This window comes from Rhamphochromis longiceps, linkage group LG16, assembly GCF_057381845.1.
Source record: "Rhamphochromis longiceps isolate RC_006_pf linkage group LG16, R_longiceps_female_GT1.1, whole genome shotgun sequence".
NCBI classification, from domain to species: Eukaryota; Metazoa; Chordata; class Actinopteri; order Cichliformes; family Cichlidae; genus Rhamphochromis; species Rhamphochromis longiceps.
Window position 1 is genome coordinate 9,264,977 of NC_140572.1, and position 17,882 is coordinate 9,282,858.

Here is a 17,882-nt window from a genome sequence, read left to right on the forward strand (position 1 = left end):
CCAAGGCTTAGTGACTGATGTGTGTTTATAGCTCTTTAGAGAAATGAGGAGTGGTGTGTGTGCAATAGGTTTCCTTTCTTCTCTACTTTTGTCCTATTCCTTGTCTCCCATGCATAAAATTGCTGTTCACATTCACACACATGCACACACGATCATAGACAGTAGGCACATTTTATCTAATCAGTTTCCTGTAGATAAATCAAAGAGCGCCTTCTACATTTATAAAAGAGAGAGAGAGAGAGAAGGTCTGTGCTACTTTTTGACTGAAGGTTCCTCTGATATATATGTTTTATTTCTGTGATGTCTTTCTGTCTCCCTGCAGACAAGTATAAAGGAGGGTGTTAAAAGTCCGCTTGTTCACTCTAGCTGTTTTATACTACGTTACCCATGATGCACCTCGGTATCCGTACTTCCGGTTGGGAACGTGTTCAGCGCAGTTCTGCACAGATGAGAGGTGTGTCGGAGGAGTAACGTATTTACTTGCATTCCTGTGTGAGTTAATACTGTGTGCGTACTTACCATGCGAGTATTGTAAGATGAGAGTGATGCTTGTTTGACTTTATCTGTGTATTTTGCTACGTAAGAAGCTAGTCCCGTTGCTATCGCTAAGATGCGTTTTTTTGGCCTACTACAGGCAGCCTTGTGTTCAGCCCATATTTCATTCCATATACGACTTACTGTCAAGCATTGTGGTTGTAGGTGGATGTAACTATTTACTATGTTTATTCTCTGAAGCGTTGTAATCTGCAGAGGTCTGGTTTGCCAATGTATATACGAGCCAGAAATTCACGGGGGCAGCAACCCAAGCAGAGATCCCTCTCCCCAGCCACCTCCTTCAGCTTGTCCGGGGGAACACCAAGGTGTTCCCACGCCAGAAAGAGATATAATCTCACCAGTGTGTCCTGGGTCTGCCCCGCAGCCTCCTCTCGGTGAGACATGCCCGGAAATCCTTACCCAGGAGGCATCCTTGTCAGATGCCCGAACCACCTCAACTGTCCCCTTTAGATGTGGAGAAGCACCTTGTCTACTCTGAGCCCCTCCTGAAAAGCCCAACTTCTCACCCTATCTCTAAGGGAGAGGCAAGCCACCCTTTGGAGGAATCCCATTTCCGCCGCTTGTGTCTGCGATCTCATTCTTTTGGTCACTACCCACAGCTCGTGACCATAAGTGAGGTAGGGACGTAGATCGACCGGTAAATTGAGAGCTTTGCTTTTACACTTAGCTCTCGCTTCATCACAGGGGCCGCATCACTGCGGCAGCTGCACCGTCTGTCTGTCGATCTCCCGTCCCCTTCTCCCGTCACTCGTGAACAAGACCCGTTGCTATCGTTACACTCGCTACACTCCTCCACTTGGGGCAGGAACTCGTCCCTGACCCGGAGTGGGCACTCCACCCTTTCCCGGCTGAGGACCATGGCCTCTGATTTGGAGGTGCTGATTCTCATTCCCACGGCTTCACACTCGGCTACAAACCGTTCCAAGGGGAGCTGGAGGCCATCACCCGATGAAGCCAACAGAACCACATCATCAGCAAAAAGCATAAATGCGATCCTGGGACCACCCAAGTGAAAGCCTTCCGCCACTTGGCTATGCCTAGAAATTCTGTCGATAAAAATTATGAACAGAATCGGTGACAAAGGGCAGCACTGGCGGAGCCCATCACCTACCAGGATCGAGTCCGACTTATTGCTGGCTATGCGGCCCAAGCTCTTGCAACGGTTGTTTAATGGACTGAATGGCCGCCCGTAGCAATGAGCCAGATACCCCATGCTCCCGGAGCACCCCCCACCCCACTGGACCCTTGAGGGACACGGTTGAATGCTTTCTCCAAGACCACAAGACACATGTACTGTAGACTGATTGAGCAAACACCCATACACCCCACAAGTATCCTTGAGAGGATAAAGAGCTGATCCAGTGTTCCACAACCAGACGAAAACCGCATTGTTCCTCCTGTATCCGAGGTTCAACTAATGGATGGCCTCTCCTCTCCAGTACCCTGGCATAGACTTTCCCAGGGAGGCTGAAGAGTGTGATTCCCCTGTAGTTGGAACACACCCTCCATTCCTCCATTCCTAAAGATGGGGACCACCACCCCGGTCTGCCAGTCCAGGGGTACTGGCCCTGATCTCCACGCATCATTGTAGAGACATGTCAACCAAGACAGCCCTACAACATCCAGAGCCTTCAGGAACTCGGGGCGGACCTCGTCCACCCCAGGGGCTCTATCACCAAGGAGTTGTTGAACTGCCTCAGTGACCTCGCCCCCAGAGATTGGCGGGTCATCCCCTTCGTCCCCAGACTCTGCCTCCGCCACAGAAGACGTGCCAGTGGGATTGAGGAGGTCATTGAAGTATTCTTTTCACCGCCCGACAATTTTCTCAGTCGAAGTCAGCAGCACTTCACCCGCACTATACACAGTGCAGGTAGAACACAGCTTTCCCCTCCTGAGCCGCCTGACGGTTTGCCAGAATCTCTTCGAGGCAGTTCAAAAGTTTTTTTCCATGGCCTCTCCGAACTCCTCAAACACCCAAGTTTTTGCTTCAGCCACCACCCGCGCCACATTCCGCATTGGCCTGTCGGTACCTATCAGCTGCCTCCGGAGTCCCACAGGCTAAACAAGCCCAGTAGGACTCCTTCAGCTTGTTGGCTCCCCTCACCTCTGGTGTCCACCATTTGGTTCAGGGATTACCACCACAAAAGGCACCAACTAGCTTGCGGCCGCAGCTCACTGCAGCGACTTCGGCAATGGAGGTGCTGAACATGGTCCATTGGGACTCAATGTTCCCAGTCTCCCTCGGAATGCTGTTGAAGCTCTGCCGGAGGTGTGATTTGAAGAATTTCCGGACCGGGGCCTCTGCTAGGCATTCCCAGCACACCCTCACTGTACTTTTAGGCGCCTCCCACGCCACCTGATCCAACTCACCACCAGGTGGTGATCAGTTGACAGCTCAGTCCCTATCTTTACCCGAGTGTCTAAAACAAATGGCCTCAGGGTTTACAAAATCGATCATCGACCCGTGGCCTAGAGTGTCCTGGTGCCACGTGCACTTATGGACACTCTTGTGTTTGAACATGGTGTTTGTTATGGCCAAACTGTGGTTTGCACAGAAGTCCAATAACAAAACACCACTTGGGTTCAGATCCGGGAGGCCGTTCCTCCCATTCACGCCCCTCCAGGTCTTGCTGTCATTGCCCACGTGAGCACTGAAGTCTCCCAGTAGGACAACAGAGTCCCCAGGATGAGCACCCTCCAGTACCCCACCCAGGGACTCCAAGAAGGCTGGGTACTCTGAATTGCCGCTCGGCACATCAGCGCAGACAACGGTCAGAACCCGTTCCCTGACCCGAAGGCGAAGGGAACAAACCCTCTCGTCCACTGGGAGAAACCCCAACATACCAGCATCAAGCTGAGGGGATACCAAGATACCCACCCCAGTCTGCCGCCTCTCACCGGGGGCAACTCCAGACTGAGACAGAGTCCAGCCCCTCTCCAGGAGGCTGTTCCAGAGCCCAAGCCATGCTTTGACATGAGCCCGACTATATCTAGCTGGTACCTCTCAACCTCACCCACTAACTCAGGCTCCTTCCTCACCAGAGAGGTGACATTCCATGTCCCAATTGCCAGTCTTGGTAGCCGGGGATCGGTCCACCAGGTCCTCCGCTACTGGCCACCGCCCGACTCACATTGAACCCGACCCCTACGGTGCCTCCTGCGGATGGTGGGCCTGCAGGAAGATGGGCCCATGTCCCTTTTTTAGTCCACGGTGCCCGACTAAGGCCCGGCCACCAGATGCTCGCCCTCGGGCACCCTCACCAGGCCTGGCTCCAGGGTGGGGCCCCGGTAACCCTTTCCTGGGCAGGGTGAACTGTTCCCTTGATGGTCTTGTTATAGGGGTTTTCTAAATTGCTCTATGTCTGGTCCCTCATCCAGGACCAATTTGCCATGGGATACCGTACCAGGGGACAAAAGCCTCCAGACAACATAGCCCCTGGGATCTCTGGGACACCAAAACACCTCCACCACGACAAGGTGGTGATTTTTTCACTAGTTTTGATTTTGCCTACAGGCAGTATCACTACTGGTAGCATTAGACAATACCTGGAAACTAGTTGCACATGTAGTTCAATACCTCCAGCAGGACTGGTATCTGCTCCATTGTACTAGAAGGAACAGGATTATGGAATTATTTTTCTATTATAAGTCACACACTAGAAAAAACTTAATCCAAGCAAATAATTTAATTTTACAGGAGCAATTAAATTCCTTGTGAGTAAATGCTGTAAATTCAATAACCTGTGTGTGTAGAATTTAGCAGAGATAAGAGCTTTTGTTAATAGTGTGAACATATCAATCCGGGACCATCCAGTCTGGTAGTGCGTATTGTCCAGTTCGCAGACCATATTTCTCTGCTATTAGTTCTTCTTAACTGGCTCCCAGTCAAATCCAGAATTTAATTTAAAATAATTTCCTTCACATACAAACTCTGAGCACTTCCCTTTCAGACTGCAGGCTTACATGTGGTTCCTGGAGTCTTTAAAAGTAGAATAGGAGGCCAAGTCTTCAGTTCTATGGCCCATCTTGTATGGATCCAGCTTCCAGTTTGGATTTGTGAAAGACACACTCTGTACATTTAATATTAGAATAATATCATGCATAAGAAGCTTTAAAATAGACCTCATGGGTTAACAGCTGAGTTACACTGGAGACATTGTAACTGTATCATAAGTACTGCTTTAACCTCAATAACTTCAGGGTGACACTGGATACATTGCAGCTGTGGGGTTGTCACAGGAAATCATGTTTCACTAAATAAATTAATCTTCTCTGTAGTCTTGTTCTTTTTTTGTCCTGTTTGTCTCCTCAATATTCAACATTGTAGTTATATCATGTTTTATAACTTGTCAGTAAAATGACCAAAGTGAGATTTTTCAGCACATCTCTATGCACTGCACATAAATTGGTTTGTTTTAGCCCTATTTATGGTGTTCCTAAAAACTAAATTCAGACAGTGCAGTTAAATATTTTAACAGGTTTTTTTTAAGACTTGGAGCCAGCTGAATTTAGCTGTTGAACACTGGGGCTACCCTTCCGTGAATTGGCTACAGACGTTATCTTGGTGGAGGGGTTTGTGTGTCCCAGGGATCCCAGGGGCTATGTTGTTGGGGGGCTTTTGGCCCCTGGTAGGGTCTCCCATGGCAAATCGGTCCTGGATGAGGGACCAGACAACTAGCAATTCAAAGGACCCCTATGAGTAGAAAATTAAGGCAACAGTTCATCCTGCCCGGGACAGAGTTACCGGAGCCCTGCTCTGGAGCCATGTCTGGCCCATGCCTGAGGGCAAGCATCTCGTGGCTGGGCCTTAGTCCATGGGGACCGGCCGGGCACAGCCCAAAAAAGGGACATGGGCCCATCTTTCTGTAGGCCCACCACTGGCAGGAGGCACTGTAGGGGTTGTGTGCAATGTCTGCCTGATGGCAGCCAGGAGCAGAGGGCCTTGCGGACCGATTCCCGGCTACCTAGACTAGCAATTGGGACATGGACTGCCACCTCTCTGGTGGGGAAAGAGCCTGACTTAGTGCATGAGTTTGAGAGGTACTGGCTAGATATAGTGTGGGTCACCTCAACGCATGGCTTGTGCTCTGGAACCAGTCCCCTGAAGAGGACCTGCACTGTAAAAAAGAAAAAGTTGAGAAAACGTAAAATTTCAAGGCAACATGATGCAAGAGATTTTTGAGTTTTCTCAACTTTTGCAACTGTTGTTGACTTAACTAAGATTTCCAAGTTCTGCCAACTTGGTTCTTCTTGTTCACCTAATTAGGATAATCCTGGAAGTCTAACAAAGAAATTCTGGTTTCAATGCCATGTTTTTCTGCCTTCACCAAACAAGGATATTCTTGTTGAGTAATCATACAATTCTTACTCCGTGAGTTGAAAATGTACCTATATAAACAAAGGAAAATGTATGCTGTGATTATACTTGAGAGAACACTCAATAAATAGATATAGAATAAAACAAAGCACAATTCAATGTTATCTAAAAGCTTATTTATTTTGTTCAACAGTGCTTTCAGTACATTTCAGAATGTCATGGGCAGTAGGGTGAATTTCTGTTAAAAAAAAAAAGAAAGAAAGAAAAAGAAATAAACAAAAATGTGTTGCCAGTTTATTTTGGGTGCTTTGAGCACCCCAGCAGAGACGTTAAAATTCCAGAGTCCAGAACCAAAAAAGAAAAATGTCCAGCAACTTAATAATTCACGCACACACCCTGACCATCTTGTAAAAGCTGAACATAACTATTGCACCTTAAATAGGGTAATTCCACAAACGATTGCCTATGAACCCAGACATTAACATGTTACATGGGCTTACTATGATGAACTATGGAAGTTAAAAGTTATTACAAATGTTACCATCAATGAAGAGGAAACTAACAGGTAAAACACCAGTTCTATGCTTCATGTGAAGTGGAAAACACTATAACAAATCTTTTAAAATACTACAAGACAAATTTTCACCATATACTCTCAACAATACAGATTCATCTGACTTAAATTTACATTTCGAATAATGATTTATCCACTTCACCATCATATTGTCCGACCAGGTCAAAATAAGATGGCCTCAATTGCTTTAAAGGTGTAACTCATCTGCTTTGGATAATCAATGTTGAGGGCATACAGAAGGCCAAAGAGGTATGCCAAAGCAGTAGAGCGATCTGGAATGTTATGCAGCACGATGTCTCCTTCCAACACAACTGCATGTTCTCGCACAGACGTATCGGCATCGTCATCTTGTAGGATGGTGAGGATGGCAACTGATGCACTGTTCAACACTGGTTCCAAAATGTCAGTGTCCTGAAGAAAAGTAAAATATGAATTATTGAAAGCTAAGAAAAACTAAAGACAAAACAAATTTCTAAAGATTGTGTGCTATCATGTACATGTGTTTTGTTTGAAGCCAACATCTTTTTCAGTTTCTGTTAAGAGAAAAGTATACTCACTTCTAAAAATGTCAGATAAAGAAGCACTTCACTCACCTGTTCGTCAAGTTTATCCAGGAGGTCTTCCATCTCCTCACAAAGAGCTCCCTTCTTAGACCAGTACAGATTCAGCAGGCCAGGCACAAATTTGTCAAGGGATGCATTGAAGGTCCCCAGGAGGTCTTTGCTTGTGATCCGATGAAATTTTTCAGATATCTAAACAAGACATTCACCAAAATATTGTCATTTATTCAGCACAGAAAATCCCTGGGTAGCGGTCTTGGACAGTCTGCACCATGTTATATGCCTGACTGCGTTATCAACAGCAAAACCTACTTCAAAAATCTCTCATGAATACGTATTTTGCACAGGAATAGAAATACCCTCCACAAAACCCAGTATCAATATGCAAATACATATTATGTTCTAAGTTGCACCAAAATCTGTGACCAATCAGATTCTGTGACCTGCCTTAGTATTCTTTCCCTAACCATCTCAGTCTATAGAAGTCCTATTTCTAGCACTAAAACAAACAAAAAAAACAAAAAAAAACCACGCCAAGTCAAAATTATGAGATTGCCTTTCTGTTTCACAATTTCGATTTAGCATGGGGAATCTTTTCTTGAAAGAAATTTCCTTACACATTTTCGGTGTAAAGAAAGGTTCAGGGTAAGGATTTCAATGTAACACTGGCAAGGGTCTTGACTGGAATAGTAGCACAATATTACCCCAGCAAATACTGTACTACTTCAATATAATCAATCTAGTATAAATCATGCCCAATTTGAATAATAATTAAATTATAAATAAATTAGGACAGTCTTACCTCCTCAGAGTAAAACAGCGCAGGTCATCTCTCCTGGACACACACACTGGACACCACAGGCTGACACTCCACGACCTCTCTCCGCCTGAGAAAAAATGTTTGCAATAATGAAACATTTCAATATAACGTAGAAAAAAAAACAGGAAAAAAAAACGAGTTACAGATCGGACTTCCTGATCCTTACTGCGCATGTGCAAAGTCGGACAGTACAGGTCGCGTCTACCTGTGGAATTGTACATAAAATCAATACTCCACCAACAAAAAGGCTCTCAAAACAATACAATACTTTCCACAGCTTTGAAGGATGGTCAGGTGTATCCTTCGTGGCCCACCCCATGCCAGAATTCATAGCGCGGCCCAGCCGATTCTAGTTTCCAACAATGGCGGCAGCCACTTAGTTTTAATATTACTCTTATTACCCTTTCTGGGTCACAAAGTAAACTTTTAAGATATTTTCAGGTGAGAATGTAGCTGTGTAAATTTCAAATATCTGCTCAGTTTATTAAGACAACACATATTTGCAAAAATGCTTCTACGTTTTCGGAGACGTCTGTTACCACCGGCTTCGATAGCTAGCTGGCATATCATTTTCACCCCCCCCCCCTCCCGCGCGGTCCTTCGCTAGCTTAAACATGATATATAAGTCACTTAGATAACTTAAATATGTTATTGTTTGCCTTTTTTCCAGTGTTTGACTCAATCCACCCTCCTGGGTCCTGAGGAGGATGCAAACTAGGCGCTTGTAGAAAATCCTAATAATAGATCTCGTTAGCTTACCTGCTAGGGCAAATAGTCAGCTTGTCCTGTCCAAAAAATGGTCAAAAAATACACTCCAACTTCAGACCAGGTAAAATCCGTAATGGTCGAAAAATTGTAATTTCCATCCAACTTTGGCCACGTTTCTTCAAATTTTCTTAGCAGGTTTTCAGTCCAGAACACATTGACAAACCACTATCTATCACACAGCTCAGGTCTGCTCAGGCTCGTGTGGTCTAGTTCAAACTTGTTCACCACGTGTGCAAGTCATCTACGGGGTTTCCCACTGGTTCCCAACTTGACTCAAAAAATCTACTCAAAAGTTGATAATCTTTGTTATGCTCTCTAGAAAATCTTAGTTAGGACAACAATGGAAGAAATTTGTTGGGCAGACAAGCTTTTTTAGGTTGTAAATGGAAAGTTTTATTTCTAAGTCAGTTTAATTTGAAAACTTTAATCAAATCAACAATTACTAGTTATCGTTTTTACAGTGTGGACTCTGTCACAGGCTGCAGTTGCCATGGGTGAGAGGCGGCAGGCTGGGGTCGGTATCCTTGTTTCCCTTTGGCTTGCTGCCTCAAAGTTGGGGTTTCATTCTGTCTTCTCGCTTCCTGATTTTTCTGTTTTACGTCACAATTAAACCTGGGTTTTCGGTTGCGGAACATATGCACTGTCCTGGGAGGGGCGTCTATGGACATGCACCAGCTAATGTAGTCACTCACAGTCTCTGTGTATTCATAGTTTTTGCCTGTGGGGCCTCTTTGAAAGTGCTCCAGTCTGTGGCCTCTAAGCGTCCCTGCAGGCTAGCTTTCACACTTTCAGTTCAGGTAGGGCTTTGTCTTTAGCCTTTTGTTGTAAACTGGTTTGACCCGGATTACTGTGATCAGACTTTCCAAAGTGGGATTTTGGTTCAGCTGAAAAGCGATTTCTGATGTTGCTGTAGCAGTCATCCAATGTTTTATTTCCCCTGATGGGGAAAGTCATAAACTGATGGAATTTAGGCCTATTTTTCCAGAGATTGTAATGGTTGCGTAACAGACGCAAATGGTGCAAAAAAAGGTGCTCTTTACTCTACAGCTGTTTACCCTAAATATCTCAATGACTTTTTATCTGAAAAACAGGTCATATCCTATTCGGCATGTCTTTTTCAGTATTTTCTGTTTTACAGTCTAGCTTGCTCAGAGTTTTTTCTCTTGGCAGCCATGGCCTATGACAGATATGTGGCTATATGCAAATCTCTTCAATATCCAACCATCATGAGAAAAAAAGACTGTGAGTATTTTCCTGTTCATAGCTTTGCTTGTGCCTGCTTTTATATGACAATCCAAGCAATAGGGAGTGCTAAAGCTAAATTGTGTTCCTTTTATTTAAATGAAACATTTTGTAACAACAGAATTTATACTTTTCAGTGTGTAAGATCAGAATTATTTGCTGCCTTTGCTTTGGTTTGTTTGCTAGATCTTGGAATACTCCCTCTGTTATTCATACTTTACACATACACAAAAATATTCTTAATGTCTTATCGAAGTTGTAAAGAAATTAGGAAGAAAGCTGCAGAGACCTGTTTACCCCACCTTACAGTTTTAATTACCTTTTCCTGTTTAGGTTGCTATGATGTCGTTATAGCCCGAGTGGAATCAGATTTTCCAAAAACTGTACGCTTAATAATGACATTACAACTAGCTTTGTATCATCCTTTGTTCAATCCATTTGTATATGGGCTTAAAATGAAGGAAATTTTTAAACACCTGAAAAGCTTGCTTTCTCCACCCCCTGCCAAAAAAAAGAAAAAATTTGATGCATTAATTCTGAATTGTTAAGATTCTTAAGCTATTTTAAAAATAGTTTTGTTAAATATTAAAGTCTTGAAATTGATTTATTCTGCGTTTTTTGCATCATTGTTATAAATTTAATCTGCAGAATTTAAACCTGTTTTTCCCTGTTTTTTGATCACGATTTCTCTGGTACATGTTTATTGTAACATAAATATGTTATGCTTTATATTTTGAATTACAAGAACTCAAGAGTAAAAAATCTACTAACTCCAGTAGTATAAATTAAAGTCACAGGTATTATGTTAAACCTCCAAGAGAATTTTCTTTATCAGTTAACTGTATACAGCAATATTCTTACTGTAACTCAAACTAAATAAGCATTGTGTGGAGTTTCAAGATGTTTTTGTGGAGGAAATATACTACCACTAAATAAGAACTGTTTTATGTTTATTTATGTTTTATTTACAAATAACAAAAGTTATTTCTTCATGATACTTTCAGTGTTTTTACCTGCTATTTAGTAATCAATAGTTTCAGCATCCGTAGAGCACAAACATTTTGTTGCAGGTTAATTTTGATTTAAGATTCCTTAAGAGTAAAGAGCATTAGCCATAGAGGCCCATGTGAATAAGCCAAACTAAGTTTGGCATTTCACTCCCACCTCTTCATCTTCAGCCAATTAAGAATTAACCTTCAACTTAGCCTAACTTGTACTGTATTTTGGACTTACAGGCCACACAGGCCTCATGTAGGTTTGAAACCAAAATCTTGATGCTTTGACAGTGTTAACAATGCACTAGAAGTACACTAGTAGAATAAGGGGAATGCAGAAATTAAAGAGTAATCTCCCTTAGTAAGGCCAAGGCCTCCAGTAGTAAGGCCAAAATGATTTCATGACCTAATACTGAATACTAAGGTGCACTGATTTGATTGAATACATCACAAAGACATGATATCTAATGTTAAAACTGATAAACTTCATTGTAGTTTTGCAAATCTTCTTTCACAGTTAGTGGAGAAGATGACTGTGTAGAAGTGAGAAGGAGGACCCAAGTGCTGACACAGAAAGAGTAAACATTATTCTAGGGTGATAAAACAGTTTTAAAAAGGCAAATGCCAAACTAACCCATAACCTAAACTAGGAGAGCTAAGTCTAAACATAAAAAACCCCTGCAATGTGAACGTGAACATAGAAACCTGACATGAGAAACTTGAAACACGAAAACCTGCCATGAATTTATAAACCTGGAAATATGGCAAGACATGGATACAAACCAGAAAAACAGATAAGGAATGAATGAAAACGCACAGACAAAATACACATAGGAGGAGATGAGGGGAAGTGGAAACACGTGGAAAACAGCTGATACAAATGAACATAATAACACCACAGGGGACGTGAAACTAAACACAATGCACATGGAAACACCAGAGTCTTTATAATATAGCCGGCACAACCCTGCTCATGGCCGGCTGGGGCCGTCATCCGTCGCTCTGGAGCAGCTCGCGCCTTGACCTTGGACCCAGGTCGAGCAGGCTCCCCTGGCACAGGGACCTCTGTCTCCCCACACGGTTCCTCCACTGCTCCCGGCTGGAGCAGCCTTTCATACGGCGGCTCATCCCCCTCCAACAGGCACGGGCCCTCTTGCCCCTCGTTCACTTCTGGTTGGAGCTTCTCCTCCACCACTCCACTGCTCCCGACAGAAGTAGCCCTTCAGCCGGCTGTTCCCCCTCCTCTGGCTAGCGTGCACCCCCATGCGCCTCATCCACCACCTCTGGCTGCCGAAGTGCCCCACACGGCTCCTCCACCGCTTTCCCACCACCAGGTTCCACCTGTGGGGTTAGCGGCAGCAGTGTGGACCACGTCTGGAGCATCATTGCAGCTCTGCGATTTGCCCCAGATGGCGGTCAGCCTGGTCCCGCAACTATTCCTGCTGGCGCCGTGCCTCCGTCACCTGCTCCAGCTGGGTGGCTGCCATTTCGGCCACCATTTGGGCCAGCTCCCCCCTTTCCTGGCTCTGGTTTGTTCCCCATCGTACCGCGTCCCGGGATTTTGGCACCACTGTGGTGTGGTTGAGACACGACAGGTCCACAGGTTGTTATTCAGAGCCATCCTTATTCATTCCGCGGCTGCAGCTCTCGGCTGGCATTTGCATATACATCACACCACAATACACAATCAATCAATCAATCAATCTTTATTTATAAAGCACTTTTCATACAGAAAAAATGTAGCACAAAGTGCTTTACATAGTTAAAAGCAGCCCACCCCACCCTCCAACTCACTCCCCACACTCTCAATACACATATATCCCCCCACCCCCACCCACACACACATACACACACGCGCACACTTAAAGAGTAAAAATTGGGCTGGGCTCGCATGAGCCAAGTGAGGAAACATTATAACAGAGAGCCGTCTGCACCGGGAGCCGGTCACAGACCGCAGCCTCCGGGCTGGGCACACAGCCGGAGGGAGGCAAAGGAGCCCCCCAACCAGGCTGAGAGGACCCCCAGAAACCCAGCAGCCACAGTCAATAACAGCCCCGGTGCAGAGAGCGCCCTCCGAGGAAACACTGGAGATATGACGCAATACGATGTATACAGGGTAAAATGATAAAATAAATAAGAACAGGATACAATATAAATATAAATATAAATAGAGTAAGAAGATTAAAAAATGAATAAGAATAAAATCAAGAAATATTAGGTAAATCCTAAATTAATAATAGAATAACAGGATAGAATAAATAAGCATAAAAAATAAATAAACGCTAAGTAAAAGCTAAATTAAAAAGGTGGGTCTTGAGCCTGTTCTTAAAAACATGTACGTTCTCTGCGGCCCTGAGCTCCTCCGGCAGGCTGTTCCACAGACGAGGACCATACCACTGAAAAGCTGCCTCTCCGTGAGTATGTGTCCTGACTTTAGGGACAATCAAAAGGCCAGTACCAGAGGACCTCAGGGTCCGCGAGGGTTCGTATGGTAAAAGCAGATCTGAGAGATAAGAAGGCCCAAGACCATTAAGACATTTAAAAACCAAAAAAAGAACTTTAAAATCGATCCTGAAACACACGGGGAGCCAGTGCAGCGATTCTAAAACCGGTGTAATGTGGGCCCGCCCTCTGGTCTTCGTCAGCACACGAGCTGCCGAGTTTTGCAAGAGTTGTAAAGTTGAAATATTCTTCTTAGGAAGACCAGAGAGCAGGGCATTACAGTAATCAATGCGACTGGTAATAAAAGCATGCATCAGCATCTCCGTGTTGGCCCGAGAGAGAATAGTGCGGACTCTGGCTATATTTTTTAGATGATAAAATCCAATTTTGGTTACATGTTTAACATGTGGGATAAAACCAAGCTCAGAGTCAAAAATAACACCCAGGTTTTTCACTTGTAGCGAAGGACATAGTGAAAATGCCTCTAATTTAGACAAGAGTTTCTCTCTCTGAGCCTCAGGACCGACAATTAAAACTTCAGTCTTGTCCTGGTTAAGCTGTAAAAAGTTTTCTGCCATCCAAGATCTTATATCCAAGATACAGTTAAAAAGGGCATCCATTGGTCTGGTGTCATCAGGAGACACGGAGATGTACAGCTGCGTGTCATCAGCGTAACTGTGGAAGTTCACTCCATGCCTCCTGATGACACTGCCGAGAGGCAACATATACAAATTAAAAAGTACAGGGCCTAGAACCGACCCTTGAGGCACACCACATGTCATTTTATGGATCTTAGAGGAGCATGTATCCATACTCACCATAAAAGTTCTGTCAGAGAGATAGGAAGTGAACCAGTTATGTACAGCACCAGAGAGGCCCACCATGTGTTTCAGTCTGTTTAAAAGAATAGCGTGGTCTACTGTATCAAAGGCTGCGCTTAGATCCAGTAGCACCAGGACTGAGAGCTTTTGGGAGTCCCAGTTACATCTAAGATCATTTAGAACCTTTAGGAGAGCAGTCTCTGTGCTGTGGTTCACCCTAAATCCAGACTGGAATATCTCCAGGATCTGTCTATCATTGAGAAAATCAGTAATCTGAGTAAAAACAAGTTTTTCTAAGACTTTACTTAAAAATGGTAAGTTGGATACAGGTCTGTAGTTATTAAAATCATTACAATCCAAATTGCTCTTCTTCAGAAGGGGCCTCACCACCGCCGTTTTAAAGGCAGCAGGGAAGACACCCAACTGAAGAGAGCAATTCATCATGTATAAAAGCTCAGCCTCAAAAAATCCATAAAGTGTTTTAAAGAGTGAAGAAGGAATTGGATCTAAAAGATATGTGGTGGGTCTCACTGTGGAGAAAACCTTCTGAAAGTTCTCAGCATTAACCAGGACAAAGCTGTCCAGTGTCTCCTCAGGTACAATCGAGCCCTCAGATGTGTTTACAATCATATTGCGATTAGATAAAATATCAGATCTGATGGCGCTGATCTTTCCCCTGAAGTGGTCTGCAAACTGCTCACAGAGCGAGTCTGTGGGGGTTCTTTTGGAGCTTTTAAAATCAGGGTTAAATAAATGATCTATGGTGGAAAAGAGGACCTTGGGATTATTTTTGTTAATACTGATTATTTTGGCGAAGTATGAATTTCTTGACTTCCTTAATGTATTATTGTACATTTTAAGTTGCTCGGAAAATATTTGATGGTTGATATTATTTTTATTTTTCCTCCATCTCCTTTCTGCTGCCCTGCAATTTCTTTTGAGTTTTTTGACTTCTTCGTTTCTCCAGGGTGATGCATGTTTTACGTTAATCTTTTTGGTGGTGAGTGGAGCAACGGAGTCAAGGCTTTTCTTCAGTTTGCTGTTAAAATAACTAAAAATCAAATCGCAGGGTGCAGGTAAAATCACAGGGGGGCATTCGTCTAAAACCCTGGTAAAATTTGCAGCCACTACAGAGGTTAGATAGCGCCTCCTCACAGTTCGCACCGAGGTCTTCCGCTGAATAAAACCGGTGATGTTAAAAAACACACAGTAGTGGTCAGAGACAGCCAAGTCAACAACAGAGGACACGCTGGTGGACAGCCCATGGGTGATGACCAGGTCCAGAGTGTGTCCTCTGTTGTGAGTCGGCTGCGTGACGTGCTGGATAAAATCCAAACAGTGAAGAATGTTTAAGAATTATTTTGTTGCAGGGTCAGAAGGATTATCTATGGTTGCCACTGGTTGCCACTCTGCCCAACCCCTAATTCCCCAACATATGCTCCCATCCAAGTAAGGTCTATTTCAGGGACGTCCTTGCTTACTTCAGAAGGACATTCTGCATGTGTTACAATACGATAACTGAGACCCCGGACTGTTGAGCAACTGAAATTGTACATCAAGCAAGAATGGGAAAAAATTCCACCTATGCAGCTTCAACAATTAGTGTCCTCTGTTCCCAAACGCTTATTGGTGTTGTTAAAAGGAAAGGTAACATAATACAGTGGTAAACATGCCCCTGTCGCAGCTTTTTTGGAATGTGTTGAAGGCATCAAATTCAAAATGAGTGAAGATTTTCAAAACAACAATAAAGTGTATCAGGTTGAACATCAGATAATTAGTCTTTGTAGTGTATTCATCTGAATATACTCGAGGTTGAAAAGGATTTGCAAATCATTATATTCTGTTTTTATTTAAGTTTTACACAACATCTCAACTTCATTGGAATTGGCATTGTACAGGGTGGGCCATTTATATGGATACACCATAATAACATGGGAATGGTTGGTGATATTAAAGCCCTGTTTGTGGCACATTAGTATATGTGAGGGGGGAAACTCGGCAAGGTGGGTGGTGACCATGGTGGCCATTTCATCAGTGGCTGTCCTAGCTTCATTTAGCAAGAGCCCACAGCGTAGCACTCGCCGCATGTCACTGGAGAGTGGCATTGTCGAACATCCCTTCGGTGGATATTAGCTACTCACAAATGGCACCCTTACAAACTCCAGCTACTGCAGCATCTCAACGAGGATGACCCAGATCGGCGCACAGAATTTACAGAATGGGCAAAGCAAAAATTGGAACAGGAACCTCAGTTCACGCAGAAGAGTTTGTTCAGTGATGAGGCAAACTTTTATGTGAATGGTGAAGTTAACAAACAAAACCACCGCTATTGGTCTGACACTAACCCACATTGGATGGATCCCTCCAAGACTGTTGGACCAACAAAAGAGATGGTTTGGTGTGGTATATGGAATACAACGATAGTGGGTCCATTCTTCATCAATGGTAACCTCAAGGCCACTGGATATTTGAAATTGCTACATGATGATGTGTTTCCCTCTTTATGCACTGAAGCTGGCACGTTCCCTGAGTTTTTCCAGCAAGATGGCGCACCACCACCTTATGGGTGCCAGGTCCGAGCATTCCTAGATGAACAGTTTCCTGGAAAGTAGATTGGTCGTCATAGGCCAGTTGAATGGCCCCCAAGGTCTCCCGATCTGACCCCCTTAGACTTTTGTCTTTGGGGTCATCTGAAGGCAATTGTCTATGGTGTGAAGATACGAAATGTGCAGCACCTGAAACTACGGATACTGGATGCCTGTGCTGGCATTTCTCCTGCGGTGTTGCTATAAGTATGTGAAGAGTGGGAGAAGAGGTTTGCATTGACAATCCAACACAATAGGCAGCACATTGAACACATTTTATAAGTGGTCAGAAACTTGTAAATAACTCATGAAAGAATAAAGTTACGTTGAAACCAAGCACACCGTTGTTTTTCTTGTGACATTACCAATAAGTTTGATGTGTCACATGGCCCTCTTCCTATTGAAAAAAAACAAAAGTTGTATTCAAGATGGCCGGCTTCTAAACGGCCACCATCGTCACCATCCATCTTGAGGAGTTTGCCCCCTCACATATACTAATGTGCCACAAACAGAACTTTAATATCACCAACCATATAACCCATGTTATTACGGTGTATCCATATAAATGGCCCACGCTGTACATCCCCAGAGGTTATTGAGAATGTCCAAGCTAAGATCCTGAAGGAACTGCAAATAGAAACAGACAAACTATTGGCTTTTAACCAACGGACATAGTAATCTTCTCGTCGTGTTCGGGTCAAACCTGACCGATTTAAGACTTAACACACTCATAAATATTGTCTCAAGGCCTTATTGTCTCAAAGCTTTATGATATCCTCCACACTATGCACTTGAACATATAAAAGTGATGAATACCTCTTTCACTGAATTTTGAGTGTTTTATTCAACCTTGTTACACCTGTGGTGTTCCCAGTCAAACGTGACCACCATAGAATATGAATGGGAATGCATGCATTCACTCACTCACTGACTGAACGACCCACTGAGTGACCCACCGAACAACCAAATGAAAGACCCACTGAACAACCCACTGAATTACCCACTAAACAACCACTGAACGACTACTAAGGAACCCACTGAACAACCCAGTGAGCGACCCACTGAACTGAATTTGGTGGTTAAAAATGTTTTTTGTGTTAATTTAAGAGCAGCTAAAACGGACCAGTCGATTTTGACCGGGAACACTAAAGTAAGGGGCAGGAGGTGAACATGACCGGAGGGTGGAAAGGCAAAGTAAAAAGC

The 17,882-nt window shown here is 43.9% G+C and overlaps 1 protein-coding gene and 1 long non-coding RNA gene across 2 annotated transcripts in view; one reads left to right on the forward strand and one right to left on the reverse strand.

The window, feature by feature from the left end:
• The window catches only part of LOC146650575 (uncharacterized), a 203,910-nt gene that overhangs the window by 114,030 nt on the left and 71,998 nt on the right, over nt 1–17,882 (reverse strand). The gene's annotated exons all lie outside the window — the stretch shown is intronic.
• On the forward strand, nt 9,085–10,384 carry LOC146650584 (olfactory receptor 6N2-like). Its single transcript, XM_085383563.1, has 2 exons — nt 9,085–9,088; nt 9,603–10,384. Exons 1-2 carry the CDS (start codon nt 9,085–9,087, stop codon nt 10,382–10,384), a joined length of 786 nt encoding a protein of 261 aa, XP_085239689.1.